This window comes from Pempheris klunzingeri, chromosome 20 (genome assembly GCF_042242105.1).
Source record: "Pempheris klunzingeri isolate RE-2024b chromosome 20, fPemKlu1.hap1, whole genome shotgun sequence".
Classification (NCBI taxonomy): domain Eukaryota; kingdom Metazoa; phylum Chordata; class Actinopteri; order Acropomatiformes; family Pempheridae; genus Pempheris; species Pempheris klunzingeri.
In genome coordinates, this window is record NC_092031.1 from 5,974,316 (window position 1) to 5,991,894 (window position 17,579).

Consider the following 17,579-nt stretch of genomic DNA (forward strand, 5'->3'; position numbering starts at 1 on the left):
CCTTCCTTTTTCTCTTTTTCATCCATTCAGCTGCTAAAGTGGAGGCCTAAACCTAAACTACGCTGTGTCTGTTTGTGTGTGTGTGCGAGCGTGCGTATGAGACTGTGATTGAAATAACCTCAGCATGTAAATGAGTCAGTACAAGAGCTGAAGAGTGATTAAAAAAAAGAGCATGTGGGTGAATAAATGAGCAAGACATTGAATGAAAAAAAAGTCAAGCGAGTAATTAACGTTCAAGTTGATTATTTTCAACAGCGTAAGAGTTCATTTTAGACACATTTAAAGTGTTTCTGAAAGGCTCTCTTCTTTCACAGGAGTCAATAGCTCTGATAAACGCAGCGTTAATTAATTGCTGCAGGAGCCGGCCACCTGTCGTTATTATACACACTCCACTGACAATGCACACACACACACACAAACACATTTAAATTGTGCCATCTCTCTCCACCACACACACACAAACACATGCACACATATAGTGCAGTATCCTCTGAGGATTAGCAGCAGTTGTGTTGTGTAGTGGGTTCTGCACAAAATGCCCAGAAACTAGTGCAGTGTGGAGGGAAAGCACCATGAGGGAGTTACACCCAAGATAGAGACAGAGGGGGAGGGAGAGAGAGAGAGAGAGAGAGAGAGAGAGAGAGAGAGAGAGAGAGAGGATTTTCAGGTGAACAGTAGACAAGACACACACGGCGAACAGCCAGACGAGGACTGACAGGGCTGTGGTTTCAGTTTGGAGGGAAAGGAGGGCAAGAGTAAAGGAGGACAGATGGAGGGGGAGGAAGAGGAGGAGGAGGGCATTTGAATGTGTGGATATGTAAAACTGATTAGGAAGCCATTGAAAAGTTAATGTCCTATAGTAATTGCTTCATGTTAACAGTCAACAAACTATCATAAACTTATATGCCAGCAATTCAGACCCAAAGATAAACTACCATAGCAGACAAAAGACTCTGATCAACTACATACTTCCTATATAAGCTTTGCTTGTTGTTGGCGTTCCAGTTCAGTCCCAAAGTGTTGGATGCGGTTGAGGTCAGGGCTCTGTGGAGGCCAGTCATATTTTTCAACAGCAAACACAGTAAACTATTTCTTAATGGACCGCACTTTGTGAAAGGGGACACTGTCCTGTTACCACAAGGTGGCAAGTAATAAACAAAGTAATTGCATACAGTAGCATGATGATTTCTCATTAAGTAGAACAATGGGAACTTATCCAAACCAAGAACCCCAGACTAAAAGCACACAGAGGTACAACAGGCCCAGTATCATTGGTTAAATCTGCAGTACACCATTTACTTCCAGTGCCAGCATTTAGTGTGAAGGCAGGAAGTGGTGTATCCTTCATGTAGTGATGGTAGAGGTCAGGTAATGAATTGGTATGTAACTCACCCCCCTACAACGTAATATTTCACTTTTTTAACTAGACATTAACCAAATGTTGTAGTTCCCAAACTGTAACCAAACCATAACCAATCATTTACTTGCCACAACCAAGATCTTTTGTTAACCTTAACCATAGTTGTCAGATGCAGATATTGTAGACAAAAAAACATAATTTCAAAAACATCAGTAAAGGATGTTAACCATCACTAGCCCTAAATGTTATCCAGAGTTTTATAAAATCATCCAGTATTAACAACCATTATTCGCTTGTTACAGAACATCTGTTCAAATACTTTTGGTCATGTAGTGTGTTTAATTTACAATAATAAGAAATTCAGAAATTAAGCAAATCCTCACATTTGAAGCACTGGATCCAGGATATGCGTTGCATTTTTGAAATATAAATTACTAAAGCAATTAATTAATTATCATTATTGTTAGAACTAATCAAAGTATCAACTTTGTGTGTCAGCACTACTTTATATTTAGCATCTGGTCACTGAATTTTGTGCTAAGATTTTTAGAGGTGGATTTTAGTGTAAAATTCCTGCTCTTAATCAGGTCAGCAAGTAGGCTCAGCTTTCTGGCAAAAGAAGCCATCATCTGTCCAAAGAAAGGATTTTTAATGAGCAAGACAAAAAGTTTTAATCACGCTAAACATCTGCTCTGCAGGGAAGCTGCTCAGACCACACAGCAAGATTAACTGATTTATATAGCAGCAGTCTTGTCTCACTCTCTTTTCTTCTCCGTTTGTTGGTCACCGTCCAAATGGGACATGCCAGCCAAAGAGAATGGTGCAAGAGAAACAGAAAGGGGGTAGGATGGGATAACACTGTCCCATGCTATGACAGATGTCCCCATGTTGGACAGATAAATCTTCTTTACTGGCAATCAATGTGCCATCGCACCCAACAACAGCCGCTACATATCTCTCTATAATTAATGTGCCAGCCACGGTCAGCTCTGCAATCTGCATAACCGATACATACTCATAGACAAACACACACACACACACACACACACACACACACACATGTGGAGTCACATGAGTGAACAGAAACATGGCATTTATAGGCTGAATTGATTGCTTTCTGTTGTTTTGGGTGATGAAAAGGTTAACAATTATGTGCTATGAAACATATCAACATCTAATGATCCATCACAAGTTATGGTGGTACATGTGATGCTTGCTGGGTAAATGTAAAAGGAACTTAGACAGAATGGGGGTCATTGTAGTTCCACCTTTGAGCCAGCAGCCGAGGTAGCAACATAGCCGAATCAACATTTGCGTAAAAAAGGTGAATTTGGAAGCTTTGCTTTTCCATCTATAACATGATACAAATGACACTATCTGCCTGCAATTCCAAAATTAAGTAAGATTGAAATAGTTAAAAAAAAAAAAAGTAAAATGATTTTAGCCCTGATATTCAAATATGAAATATTTACGTGAACATGTAACTGTAACACAAACTTCTCTGTAAAAATACTGAGGCAAATGGAGCTGGCTTTACAACTGGAATCGTTCTACTGCTGGGTAAACTCCCGGCTGCAGGTAAACAACATAGCAGCATGATTACATAGTAAAATAATCAATAACCGGCAGAGAGAATTCAGTTAGAAAAAACAAACCTCCAGAGTGCAGATAGGAGCTACTGTGTCTAAGGGGAAGGAGTCGTGTGCCAACAGCAACATGAAAACAGCAGCATACAAAGCGAAGGTGTGCCTAAAGGCCTTTAAATAAACCACCAAATCAGTGCAGTGAGATGTGGTGGGAGTGGCAGGTTAGCTGTCAGCTGACAACACGATGCCTGACTTAGTATCAGGGCTTTAACAAGTGCAGAACTGGCAGAAAATGCAATGTTTTGTCTGTTCTTGCATCTCTTGGTATGCTGAACAATATGTGTGTCCTCTGCTCTTAATTAGACATGATTAATAGATACTTAGAAGGAGCACTTCTCCTCTGTTGTGCTGCATCCTCGCATACCAAAAAATAGTAACTGAATAAAATCTCAGCATCTCAGTCAAAGAGAGATGTTGTCCACAGAAAATATGGCTCTTTTAGAAACCTATTCTAGTCTGGTCTCAATAAATGTCTCAGAAATAAGATATGATAAGAATAATGACGAACATAGAAAACCATACAACCATAGTGAACCACACAATATACTGTTATATAAGATTATGTAGCAAGGTTGGATTTTTACTTATTTAGTTATTTAATATCTGTGTCAGTGGGATTTTGAATGATGTTTTTCTTACTTCTGGAACATGACCTTCCTGGTTTCACGTTTGGCTCTGCACTGCGCGGCATTCAAATCACATAGTTTCACAATATGTAATTTCAGGCACACTTGAACGCCACCGTTTACAGGAATCCCCATCAATCTGACAACCCACGCAAAAGAGCAGGGATCTTCATAACAAGCTTTAGAAAAGAGTGGGTGTTAAGATTTTTTTTTTGTCAAATTTAAAACTGCACATCGAAGAGCAAGACAAGCTTGGATAAGTTTAATCATTTTGAGCTCCCATTTTTCATCTCAAAGGACAAACACTATTGATTTTAGCAGGATATCGTAATGACTCCGGCAAGTCAAGGACACTGTTGAAATTCACGCATGACACATGAATTCTGTTTGTGTCACTTATTGATCAGATAAACTGTGTTTTCAGGCCAGTCAAAGAATGAACAGTGATTTTAAATGAGACACACTTCCCAGTAGTTGCTATGTGTGTTTCCAAACTGCTCCTGTTTCCTGTGTGGAAACAATGAAGCTGAGCTGACAAAGTGGTTGACACTAGTTATTATGTTTATGACAGACTTATACTTATACTTGTACTTCTAATGTCTATGGTTGTTTAAACATAATGAAGACATTACGTACTCCTGGATAAAGTAGGTAGTCAGAGGTAATAGCTGTTTAATGGCTGTTTTCTGCCATGCTGCGATCTGTGTTTGACACCGGAGGTGTGTTTTTAAAGTGCTTAGACACTCAGCACACACAATTACGCTGTGTTTAATGAAGTGTGGAGGTCTGCGGTGTCTACTCAGAACTAAACTGGGGCAGACAAACAGAGAGGGAGGGTGCAGACATGCATGTGTAGGACTCGGTAATAAATGCTCGTTGATAAGTACTTAAGTTTTGGAACCCGAACCAAAATGATATTTAACTTTACATGTTTTGCAGGAGCTTTTTCTTATCAAAGAAAAAGAAGGCAAATCTCGCTAATGTATATTGTGGCGAAGCCTAAACAAAACTGTCGAAAATTTCTGTTCAAATGAGGAACATTGTGATCAAAGAATAAACAACAGAGCTTGACAGTTCATTCTTCATCCTAAAAACAGCAGCTAACAAAACAATCTCAACTCAAGGTCCACTTATTCGCTTGTTCTGGAGCTTCTGGTATTAATGGATCCTGAGCCGAGGTTGTTTTGTCAGCTGTTGCCTCAAAAGTCAAGAATGAACTGTCAAGCCCGACTCTTAAGTCGACAACGGACGAGGGGAATTTGCACATACAGCCACAGAGAGGAAACAGAGCAAGCTGAATCTGCTGATGAGGACACTGTGATACAGGTGAAAGCACAGATACAAGTGAGTAATGGTGAAATCTTTGGTTGCCAATCAAACGTGGTTGTCCAACAAAATCCGACGATGTAACTGCTGCTACGACTCATGTTTACAAATCAACAAATCAGGGCACAACATGACATATACTACACTTGGCATGTTAGCATAATGCTACTGCTACAAACACAGTTATCTCAAACTCGCTTTGAGGTAAATCAGGATTTCATGTCGCCCTCTTTTCCCAAGACGGACCTTACAATGTCATTTTCCTCATCCTCCTCCTTCTTAACCTTGATGCCAAAACTCCAGCAGCAGGTTGGAGACAAACATGTTTTGGTTTGCGGCACGGATGACCTTGATGAGGGCCCCAAGCAGAAATACGTTGGTCCCAGCATTGATGTTGTAGAGTCTGACCAAGGCTTTATTTGAGCCATCTCACACAGTGTGACATGCAGTGAACTTATAAGATCGTTGTAGTCGTTGTCTATAAGTTTTAATAGTTTTATCAGCCAATTAGTGAACAAGATAACAAACCTTATGAACATTCACTGCCAGCTTTTGGTGTTCACTACCCAACCCTATCTGTGACTGTATGTTTATGTTGTGTCTTTGCTTACATCTACATATTTGTGCAGACATAACAAGCTGTACATGCATTTGTGTTGCTGTGTGTACCTCTCTGTGTAATTGGACTGGCGCCTGCAGGGCACAGTGTTGCGAACACATGTGCCAGTGCCCGGGTCCACGTTCTCAACTATGACGAAGGGATGCTCCTCCAGCGTGGCCACGGTCAGGTGGCGGTCATCAGACACATGCTCCAAAAAGCTGCCATATCGAGGCCAGACCGGGTAGCGAACCTGGAGGATCCCTCGAGCGTAGGTACCCACCTGGAGAAGGAGGGAGACAGACAAAGAGCTCGTCATTATCGTGTACATTTGTGTTTGAATCTCAACCGTGACCTTCCCTGCATGTCAATCCCTTCTCTCTTCACCTGTCTTGTCTTTCCCTACTTCACAGGATGAATGATTTTTTTTATTATTTTATAAAGGAAAATTAGCATCTGCTGACCTGGAGGAAGAAGGTTAGAAGATGAAAGAAGAGTAAAGTTCATTAATGCATACCAAGAAGATTTAAAAGTCTTTGAGTAAGACAAAAAAAAAAAAGCAGACACTAAAACACGGAGCAAACCGACCGCATCACATCAATAATACATCCCAGCATGTGTTGCCTTCAATCTGTGTTCATTTTGTTGACTGATTATTCAATTATTAATTTTATCTTTTTCAACTGAATAAACAAATTGAAATGCCACTGTTCATAAATGGGAACTGTTCAAGTAATTAGTGTTAATTATTATCTGCATTTTTATGACTTGGTGTGTTTAAAGTATTTGCTGCTTTTGTCGAATGGCTTTGATAATGGAAAAAAAATTGGGTGAGCAAAGAATCAAACTGGAATCGACAAACCGATATGCTGACATGCAGTTATACAGTGGCATGGTAACTAATGAAAAAAAGGCAGTAGATTGAGAGTTTAATGTCAGATGGAGCCACTTTGGAGCAGAACTGTTGTATAATGTCACATCACACGATGAATAATGCCACCGATGTCGGCACTAAACTCAGTGAAACCTTCTCTGTGAGAGCCAGGACTGTTTGTCACATCAACCCAAACCTAATGAGCCATACTGAGCTCAGCCAGTGCTGACTTACTGCATGTGAAACTCGGTTCCTCACAGCTTTAATGAGACCTCTTTTTCATACCAACTCTTAAATCTGCTCTTCTGCTCGCTCATACTACTACTACACACTACCGCTGCTGCTCGCTCCTTCATCATATATGAATGATTTACAAATCTGCATGAAGGTACGGTGTGATGTTCAAGATGGTGATTTGTTTCTCTGCGCCATCTGTGAATGACAGAATCGCAGAGATGCCAGTTGTGAAGATCAATCATTTCAAACTGTCTTTCATAGGATTCTCCGATGTCTTATCCTCTCATGGAGCATCTTAAGCAGACGCTTTGTCATACACCAGCCACCCTCACACTCATTAGGAAGGTGCCAAAACTGTTATTGATTATTAAAGTACAGTATGAGGATCTTGAGATTTCCTCAATACCTCATGTTAGAAATCAAATTAAATGCTGATCATGTCTGCTGATGTGAAACGTCTTCCCGGGGCAGCAAATTTAAATTAATTCAGCACTGCTTAAATGATATATACATTCTGGCTCCCTGTTGCTGCTCACATCCAGTCCATCCTGCTGCTGCCAACCTCCACGCCATGGTCACCCCCACCACGCAGCTCTACCACTGCACTCCTCTGCCCGTGGACGTTCAGCCATCCCATTACTCAGAAGACCCTGTGGTTGCTCATCTCAAGTCAAAGCTCCTCTCTGCTCTGGCTCCACAGTGGTGGGATGAGTTCCCCACTGAACTCACTGCCCACCTTCAGGCTAAAATCCCACCTCTTCAGATTACGTCTCAACAGTCTTTGGTAGCAAAACACATCCCTAAGCAGTTTTACTACAGCACTGAACATGTTTTTAGTTGTTTGTTATTTTTAAAGGAATACACCACCAATTTTTGATGGGGGTGAACTTTATCCTACATGGTTTGAATGCACTTACTGCAAGACAATACATTTTGGACAAAGGCCTCCGGTGAATGAACGTAACGTAATGTAAACTGCATATGAAGTATCCCTTGTAAAAGACCATGTTTAGACTGACAACAGCACTTCAAACTCACGGATTCATCACTATGTTTTTATGGAGTGTATTTCCTCATTTCACTGGTTCCTGAAGCAATATGCTCCCACCATCACAGCTCCTAGATGCTCCACTATGTTCACCAGCTAGTGGCTAACTTGGTCTGTCAGCTGTTTGATGCTGGAAGGCATACAGTTGGTTTATTTGAGCTTTTTTAGCTGAAAGGATCTTCCTGCTCTTTTCTGCTCCTGCTGCTGGAAAATTAGGTTTATGAGAGTGTTGTCAGTGAACCAAAACAGTAAAGTTGCAGGACAAACAGCTAAACAATGAATTGAAAGATGCTATAAATTTCCATAGAGCTAAGAGGAGCAAGGTTTTTCACTACAAGTGACTTCTTTCATATTGTAGATACATAAAATATTGATTATTGCAGCTCTACGCCTTTTATAGTATTATACTTCAAGGTAAGTATTGTTTTCCATTTTGATTCCACAGGTCAAAGAGTAGATGTGAGAATAACAAGAAAAAAAGAAAAGAGAAGAACTACAGCAGCACCCTTTTGACAGTGATGAGGAGCAATACCATGTTAAACTGCCAGGGTGTCACAATGGAGGACATACACTTGAAAAGAGCAAGTACACCACAAGCTGTCATCATTACGGATGGGCTACATGACACGAGGAGGAGGGACAGAACAAGTAGTGAGAGATCAGGTTGCAATAAGGAAATAGTGAAAAGGAGAGAGGATTCACAGAATATAGACACTTGGTATCTTGTTTTAAGTGGTGTCCGGTTCCCAATAATGTGTGTGAACAACAGCAGTGCTTCATACCACACCTGAACACGAGGACATGTATGGATGAAGTGTATGTGAGGCTGCACAAGTGCAACTTGAAGATCAACAACTCCATACAAACCAAACCCCACTTCAGCACAATTACATGTCCATGTTCATACACACACGAATACACACACACACACCAGCGAAGAGGTGACATTGATAAAGTAGGTTGGTCTTTCCAGGGTAGAAATAAATGAGTTCAACTGTAGCTGTGAGATTACATTTAGGTCTCTCTGTTTAGTCGCACTTTTTCAATACACCTTCAGGCTTTGAAAAGTGTGTGTGTGTGTGTGTGCATATATATATGTGTGTGTGTGTGTGTGTGTGTGTGTGCATATGTGTGTGTGTGTGTGTGTGTGTGTGTGCACATGTGTGTGTGTGTGTGTGTGTGTAAGAGGGAGTAAAAATACTCCAAAAATGTCAAAGCATGGTGGCTATGAGACTGTGGTAAGAGAAGAATATGACTTCAACAGGAAACCCACACAGACACACATTATTGATTTGAAATTGCGCCTTCACTTGTTCCTTCAAATATCACCTATTGGTATGCTAGAAGTTATTTTGTGATCAATGGTTCAAGTTTAGACTTTTAATAAATCCACTTTCCCCAAGACAACTTTTCTTTAAAGGTTTTTCCTCAATGCTTCTTGATACCTCCAGTGCAACAGGCAGATAATTGTTGCATTCACTGTGATTTTCCAACTGTGAGGGGCAGTGAGGGAGAGTGAAGAGGGGAAAGCAGAGGGAGAGACAAAAGGCAAAGATACTGCATGAGGAGAAAGAGACATACTGGTTTTCTTAAAACAACAGGAAATTGGTAATTCAGCACAGACAGCCCAGTCAGAGCAGCAGTGGTCTCAGTCAGTGTTGTGGTCAAGACTGCCTAAACCGAGACCACATGTATCAAGAGTGAGGCAGGACCAAGACTTTGAGGGGTTGAGAGCAAGTCAAGACCGAGGCAGGGGGAGGCAGTGCCACACTGCATGACACACTTGCAATAAAATGAAGAGCATACAAACCATAAGCTCTTCTCAAATTAATCTCGAAGATCCACATTCCCCATAAAAACACCCACAGAGAACTAATGAAGATTCCTTTTCATTCACCTCTTGTATTGTAATAAATATGAGTGTCTGTGTGTGCTATGAGAATTGTCTTGATAAAATACTCAAAGGGGAAAGCAGAGGTGTATTTTATGTGTGGGTATTTTCCTTTTTTTATGAGCAAACAAATACAAGCAAACACTAGGGAGCTCAAATCAACTTAACCATCTTTTACTCTTATCTTCTCCTAAAAGCCATATAGTATTTAAGTCTTTGTTTTTCTCTGTCTTGTCTTAAACAATATTTGTTGCTTTTGAGCAAACAACCAGCCTTGTGCTAATGTGTGGACTCTTTCCGCAAGTACCAAACAATAATATAAGTAATATAGTAATTATATGTGAAAAATTTAGGCTGAGGAAGTGTGTGAGTGAGAGTGTTTTTCTCAGTTTCAAGTTTACTTTTAAAGGTTCCATGTTCTTCTCATTTTAGAGTTCATATCTGTGTTTGGAGGTCCTGTTAGGACAGCAGTTTAGTGATACACACCACACCTCTTTTCCAGTCTTCAAACAAAATCCTGAATCTGTGTCTGAGACAGTAAAAATGCAGTTGATCCCGAGACGAACCTGAGATCTTCAAAAAGACCTCTGTCTAGTATTATAATACGCCAGGACAAAGTGTGAGTCGGGTTGAGCATTAGGATTGTTTCAGGGAGTGTTTTGTTGGTAAGGATTTTGTAAAGATTTGGTCTGTGTGATTGTGATGGTTGGCAGAATAAGACCTTACAGTTGTTTCTGGTTCCATAACTTTTTAAATCTTAATAGTGTTACAGTCACTTGCATAATCTGATTCCTCAGAGTAACCTGGTTGATTGTGTTCATTAGACAGATATAATACATTATTAATCCCAGTGGGACATCGCAGATTAGAGTGCATGCAGCAGTAGCAGACCATATATTTATTGCACCGTTGAAGTGAATACATTTGACAGTCTACGCATCATTTGCGTGCCTGTGTATATGTGTGGAGATAATATTAGTTTTGGTGTTGAAGCTCCTGAAAACTTGTCTTAAATTTATCAGATTTCTCTGCTGTGTTAAATATTAATGAATAAATACGAATAAAATAAGCAACATTCAAATTTGAGATTTAGAAGAATATATTGCTAGTTATTAATCATGATGAGTTTAAAGCCAAAAACTGTTTCATCAGGACTGTGTGTGTGTGATCTGATCACAGTTCGTCAACAGGACAGTGGTAACGCGACGGTAACATGAGCAAACTGTTATATATATATGTATATATATTATATTCTTAATTCCTGATAAGTGCAAGGGAAGGCATGACATCACTTTTCCCAGATCTCTCTAACAAAATCTGCTCCAACATTGGCAGAAAACAGTGCATTCATGTTGGACCCCATCACTTGGAGTAAGAAACTAAGCGAGTGAAGAGGTTTTCAGGGTATTTAAAGCACTGTGTTGGGCTGCGGTGGGACTAAATGAATCAAGATCTGATTTAGTGTCCACATTTCAGGTCTGTGCAGAAAAACTCTCTGTGAAACTGGTTCCTCTAAAACGAACCTGAACCCTAAAAATAAAAGTCATGTAGTTGTCTATAAAACAGTCCTTGCAAATGTCACTGTCAGCCTCAATAATCCGTGAGTCCCATTTTATTATGTCATGGTTTGCTGTGCCAACTCAAGTCAGTCCTCTGTGCAGTTAACTACATAACCACACTGTACTCTCCTTTGGTTTCGTGATTCAGTTTCAGGTGCCAAGTACCTTGTCCCAGAGTCTCTCCCGGTCCAGAGCGACAATGACCATGGAAGGGTTGGAGAGGAAGCCTTGGTTGTTAAAGGACAGATCTTTTCTTTCCCATGTCACATTCAGCATGTGCCTGCAACCCACACAGACATTAGGTCATACACGAAAGCATATAGTATGCAATCAAGGACATTGATTCTACATCACATTAGAATTTGCATTTTCATTTACACAGATAGCAACAAACACAATGATCACCGCCTAATTAAGCCTAAAGCTCCCCTGGGAAGGCTTAATCTAATGTGGGAGAGTGGAAGTGGCTCATTAGGGGATGATAGAAGCTACTGATTGGTGGAGGGCAAGGAATTCCTACTGAGTGATTTCGCTGTCTGTTAAGGTATACATCCATGACAGACTGAGCTTTGAATAATTAATCAAGGTTAATTTACATTTCAGACCATGTGCAAAGGAGGTGCAAAATACCTTCACTTCATGTGCTGAAGTCACACGAAAAGAGTAAAAGCTAAAGTTGTGCTCCTCTGTCAATGCATTAGTAATAATCCAATAAGAATTGTCTGGAACAATTAAGTCAAATTAAGTTTAGGCTGACAAAAGTATGCCTCACCTGAAGAGAGTATTGTTGTCTGAGTGTTTAGCCAGTTTGTTGCAGTTACCATGTCCCTCAGGAACAAAACCGTACTGCTTCTTGTAGCTCTCAGCCCCCATCGCTACAATGGCGACACCTTCCCTCACCCTCTGCCGCAAGCTCTTCCTCCACTGGTCTGTAATCACACCAATAACACCGACGGGGAAGCTGACAGGTGGAGGGCTGTTGGGGTTGCCTACGGCCAGGCTGGGGAGGATCCAGATGTATCCTGGCCCCAGCAGACCCACCTCAGCTGCCTGACTAAACAAGTACTGCGCCTCTTCATAGGAGCAATACGCCAGCAGGACCTGAGAGTCCACCTGCAGACAGAAAAGAAAGAAAAGGTTTTGTTAATTGGAGATTTAAGCTTCACTACAATAAAGTGACACAATTAAAGCCCAAAGTAGTGCAAACCACTGTTACACTGTAGTGATGAATTTAAGAGTAGCCCAAACAAGGATTCTTATATCTCATTGTACCTGCTGCAGCATGCGCTTCGTCCTCACGTCACTGGCCCCAACAGACATTTCCAGAGATAATATATCTTGTAGATTCCACAGGAAATAGGAGGTATCTGTGTAGGACTGAACTATATCCACAAAGGTGTCGTAACCTGGCAGCAAGCTGGTGATCACCGCAAACTCGCCCCAGTCATACTCCTCCATGAGCTGAAACATATCGAAATAAAGAAGTGAGTGTGGTATCACTCTTCTCATTCAACTCTAAGAAAGCGAATAGGTGTAATTCCCAAAATGTCTGACTATTCCTTTGAGCATTAAACTGAGCATGAGACCATGTGTCACTCAAAACATTTCAATTACTCTTTTTTAAAGATGTTTTCTTATATAGTCTAATGTGTAACATTGGAGTTGACTCCAGCAGGACAGTAATGACAAGAACAAACTAGAAAGCTTTTAAAATCCGAACTGATTTTGAAAAAAAAAAACACATTTCATCACAAATACACCTGTCACTTTCACAATGGATGCTTCTCAGTTGTGGAAAGGCTCACACTAGATGAGATTATCCCGCTGACTCCCAAAACATCAGCAACATGAAGCCCGCTGATCTCATGAGAATTTATTCAATCTCTCATAAATACAGATTGTATTAGTTCATGGAAACTGGGCCAGAACTCCAGATCAGGGATTCCCCCACTGATTGCTGGGATGTCCTCGCATGGTGTTGAGAGGTCCCACATGTCAGGGTTGACCCTGTAAGCATTTGGTATGCCAAATACATTTTAAGTGAGGTTTATTGTAATACTGAAACACATTTCTGTACCTTGAACATGCTGACAATCTGCTGCTCCAGAGACGCTCCCATCTGCAAGAAGGAGGACCCCTCGGCCTGTAAATGGTAAGAAAGTCGCATGTAAGGATTCAGGCAGGGAAAATCTCATAGGGTGAAAAGTTAATGACGAAATAACACTTGGTTTAGTTCAAAAACACTTCAGAAGGGTGGATTTTTTAAGTTTCTTTTCTTGACACTAGATATGTACAGTTCTTTATCCGACTATGCTGCCTTTTTGCTTTTTGTCCATGAAGAAGACTGTTAAACATGCCCTTGTAAAAAATGCATTATGAGTTGTGAACGGGTTTCATGGACACTTGCGCGATGAAATATTCACCTGTGAAGTGAGGATAAATCAGCAAGCGAACATCAGAAGCAGACTGACGAAGGATTTTCCTCATTTCAGCAGTACCTTTAACAATGTTCTTGCTTTGAATGATCAAATTTTCAGATTTCAATGAAGCCTACAATCACTTAAATAAAAACATTACTGTTAAAAGTCACATAAGCAACACAGTGGAACAGCCAATTAAGTTGAAGAGAAGTGACAATGGGGGAATAAGTAAGGATTAAATGCTTGGACCATGGATCTCAAATCAGCTTTATGGAACGTTTAGAATTCCAGTTAAGTCCTAAAAAGCGTCATTGGAAAGTTAAGAAATTGACATTAACATACATGAGAGCAAACATGAACAATTTAGCATTAATAATCAGTTTGACCGAGAGCAATGGATACAACATGCAGCTGTCAAATGCACGCTTGCACCCTAGAGCAATAAAGATGTAGATGTAGAGTGAAGTAGAAACCGTTACAACCAATATTTAAATTACAGTTTACACCTTTATTGTCGCTCAGTCCTGCCGCTGTCTTTCTGCCAGAAGTGGTGGTCCAATGCTGTTTGCGTCTGTATGTGTTAGCATATATTTGCATACCATTTCACTGTGTTTTCATGTTTGTTGACAGATAAGATAGACGTTATGAGAGCCCACTGATCCCGTGTCCTTCAAATAGTATTCAAATAAAGTGGGCTATAGGGATGAGAGGAGGAGGACTATTGGAAAGTGTGAGAGGGACTGGATATGGACACAAAGTGGAAATCATCAGCTCATAAAGCAGAAAAAGATCTTTTTTTTGTCAGCTTGCAACACTAACAATATAACACATTTGCATCAGGAGTAACAGATATATTCCAAATCGTGATTTGACGATGAAAAAGGTGTCCACACATCTATGAAATTTGATCTAATTTGGATGGAAATTCAACATTTATTCTAAGCATTTATGTTACACATAATTGGTGTTTCAACAGCCTTTAAAGTACTACAATTGAATGTGAATTAGGTCCTAGCAACATGTCTTTTAAATCTTGTTGAAAGGATGATTATATATGTAATTTAGCCACCTAGAGATCTGATATCTACACCTGATGAGCAGATACACACATATGCACAAGCAAAACACACAAGATGCTTATGGTGGCAATTCAGGTGGAAACTACCAGCAAAACTTGCTAAATGTTATTAGATTCAACTGAAACTGTTCAACAGTCTGGACGCCCCGTCCTGGCTTTTTTTCAGATAAGACCTCTTAATAACAGAGCCAGGATGGAAGATGTAAGTTGCCTAAAGGTGCTGTATGGCATAAGTAGACTTGTGATGTAAGCAGGTGCAAGACCGTGCAGGGCTTTAACACAAGCAATAATATTCTGAATTTGCTTCGATAATGGACAGGGAGCTGGTGCAACAAGGCAAAGATCAGGGTAATATGGTGTGTTTTTTTCTGTACGGCAACGTCCTACACGATGGAGACAGGAAGTGTAGGAAATCTCAGCAACACGCATGTATGCATATAGAGAAGTCATGCATGAAAGTGTGAGGCAGGAGGAGCGTGCGGAGAGACAGAAAGGATAGTGTTAAACTGTCAAGCACCATTTGGGACCAGGTCTCAGATCTTCTCAGTCTGTTCTTGTCTCAGAGGTGACTAACTGTCATCTCTCCTTCCTGTTGCTCTTCCCTCTCCCACAGCTCAGAAGCTCTGCAAAGCCCCAGAGAGCCATCCAGCCTGAGGAATACCACAGGAATATCACAGCTAGTCTCTCCTTCACTCAATTTTACCAGTTTTATGTCTGTCTGAGCTTGTTTGAGTCTTACCTCCGGAGGCTGAAACTCCAATAGACCACTGACTGGGCTGCGCACCAAATAGCTATAAAAATAGCAGCACACAACCATGTCAGGCTGTCACTGAATAAATAAAAAAAAAAAAAGGCTCTGGATTGGCAGCCCTGGTTAGCTATAGTGTCCCACTTCATCTGATATGACCGAGGAGTGGTGAGGTGCGTCATTTGAAGAGGTGTCATTAAAATCCAATTTGTTTTGTCTGAGCTATTAAACAAACAAGTAATGTGTTAACCTCCCTTGGGCCAATAAGTGTTTCATCATTATCCAATTAGCAGCATCTTAAATTCAAACAAACTTAAATCAAACAAACTCAGCAGCAAAGTGTGATGAAAGACGTCCACTTTCCCTTTCACAGTGAAACCAAGCAAGAATTACAACAAAATTACTTCTTTTCCGTGTCTAGCTCTCACACTCACACGAGAAAAGAGAGTTCGCCCTCCCCCTTCATGTCCCCCACTTCCCAGCCGTCTTGTTTCACCACCTTGGCAGTGCGGCTGTCACACACAGACGTAATTAGCAGTCCTACTGCAGGAGCGTATGGTAATGTGACAGAAGGACGGTGGACATGGTGGTTGCTCGCACACTCCTCTCCTCCCACGGGGAGAACTCTGTGCCGTACCTCCCATCGGTGGAAAGACGGGCTTGGGTCAAACAGGAAGCAGGTCGCACACAAAGATGCACTCACTCATATACTGTATGGACTCATATACCCATGCATGTATATGTGGACAGTATATGTCATTCTACACTTCTTTTGTACATATGCAGGCTTCCATCTCCAGCACATTTACTAGAATTACTATGATTTAGTGCTATTTCAAGGTGCTTGTATGTCATTATTACCATTTTCTGCTACTCAGTATGTCGACTCCACTACACAGCAATCGCAAATATTTCAGTTTTTCTCCACTACATTTATGATGGCCACAGTTATTTAGCAATTTGAGGTCTGCTTACACATTAATGTACAAGTATCAGTAATAATAATCCTATAATATAAAACCTGCACAGTGTATACTAGGAACTATTCTGCTTTAGTTTCTTCATAAACTTTTTCTTTATTTGTTTATTTATTTTGACATATTTTATTTGAGAATAACATATAAACGACACAAAAATCGATGCCCAACTTGAATATGCTCACACACACACACACACACACACACACCTGGGGAAGGAATACAAGCAGCTAAGAGAAATTCACCCTAACTGTGTTGACAAACGTTCATAACAGCACAGATCACCCACGTGTGATTGCTAAAATGAGACAAAGAAAGGAAAATCCTAATCCGTGTATAAATACAAATGTGATCAACGTGGTCATCAATTAGTGCAAAAATGGATGCCAAGATTCTTCCAATTGGAGCTGTTTGAATGTGTGAATGGAGAATCAAAGAGTCCATCCAAGAGCACCTAAAGAGAGGCTCTCTGTCAGCAGAGAGCGTCCTGAGACACGAAGGGTTAAAATGTATGTAACATGTGTCTGCTTTTTATTGAACGACTGAAAAAGGGAAAGTGCCGTCCTCCATATTTTATCAGGCAACAAAGCATTGATTTCCCTTTTCCAAGCCTTCTTAATACATTTGACAGATACGAGATCCCTGGAGAAAAAAATCACAAATTTGGTGATAAGCTTCTTACTGTCTGGTGAAAATGAAAGCAATTCCAAAAGTGTGTCTTTTACAAGTGGATTCAAAATTGTGAACGTTTTGCCTCACAAAATGTCTCAGTTACATGTGATAGGAAAAAAATAGATTGAAGTAGATTATACTTTTTGTCTTTTGGCCTTATTTAAATCTTGAGGAATCATTGAGGGCATGCCATTTTTTCAATGATGGCAAGAGAACAATTAAAATAAAATTAACACATAGACAAATTAACAGCAGTTGAAGCATTCAATGGCAAAGTAGTTTTAAATCATGGTTTAAGTGGAAGCTAAGTTTTAATGAGCGTTTAATGTAGAATGTGTGCAGCACAAAATCTAGAAGCAGTTTTCTGTCTTTAAGCTTAATTGGGACCAAAAGATACAACCTTGTGGTCTAAACAGAAGTCCCTTAAACCCTTTTAAACACCATATAGTAAATGTGTCGTCCAGCAATGGGCCAAAGGCATTGTTGTGTCAAAATGGCGCATTTCCTGAAACACTAGGG

The 17,579-nt window shown here is 40.4% G+C and overlaps 1 protein-coding gene across 1 annotated transcript in view; it reads right to left on the reverse strand.

Annotated features, from left to right (window-relative positions):
• LOC139219783 (glutamate receptor ionotropic, NMDA 2C-like) overlaps nucleotides 1-17,579 on the reverse strand; it is a 40,233-nt gene that overhangs the window by 14,927 nt on the left and 7,727 nt on the right. The window contains exons 3-7 of the mRNA XM_070851742.1: nucleotides 13,243-13,308; nucleotides 12,438-12,626; nucleotides 11,938-12,278; nucleotides 11,331-11,445; nucleotides 5,628-5,839 (exon numbers count right to left, since the gene is read on the reverse strand). Of these exons, the coding sequence (XP_070707843.1) occupies nucleotides 5,628-5,839; nucleotides 11,331-11,445; nucleotides 11,938-12,278; nucleotides 12,438-12,626; nucleotides 13,243-13,308 (923 nt within the window). The remainder of the gene's footprint in view (nucleotides 1-5,627; nucleotides 5,840-11,330; nucleotides 11,446-11,937; nucleotides 12,279-12,437; nucleotides 12,627-13,242; nucleotides 13,309-17,579) is intronic.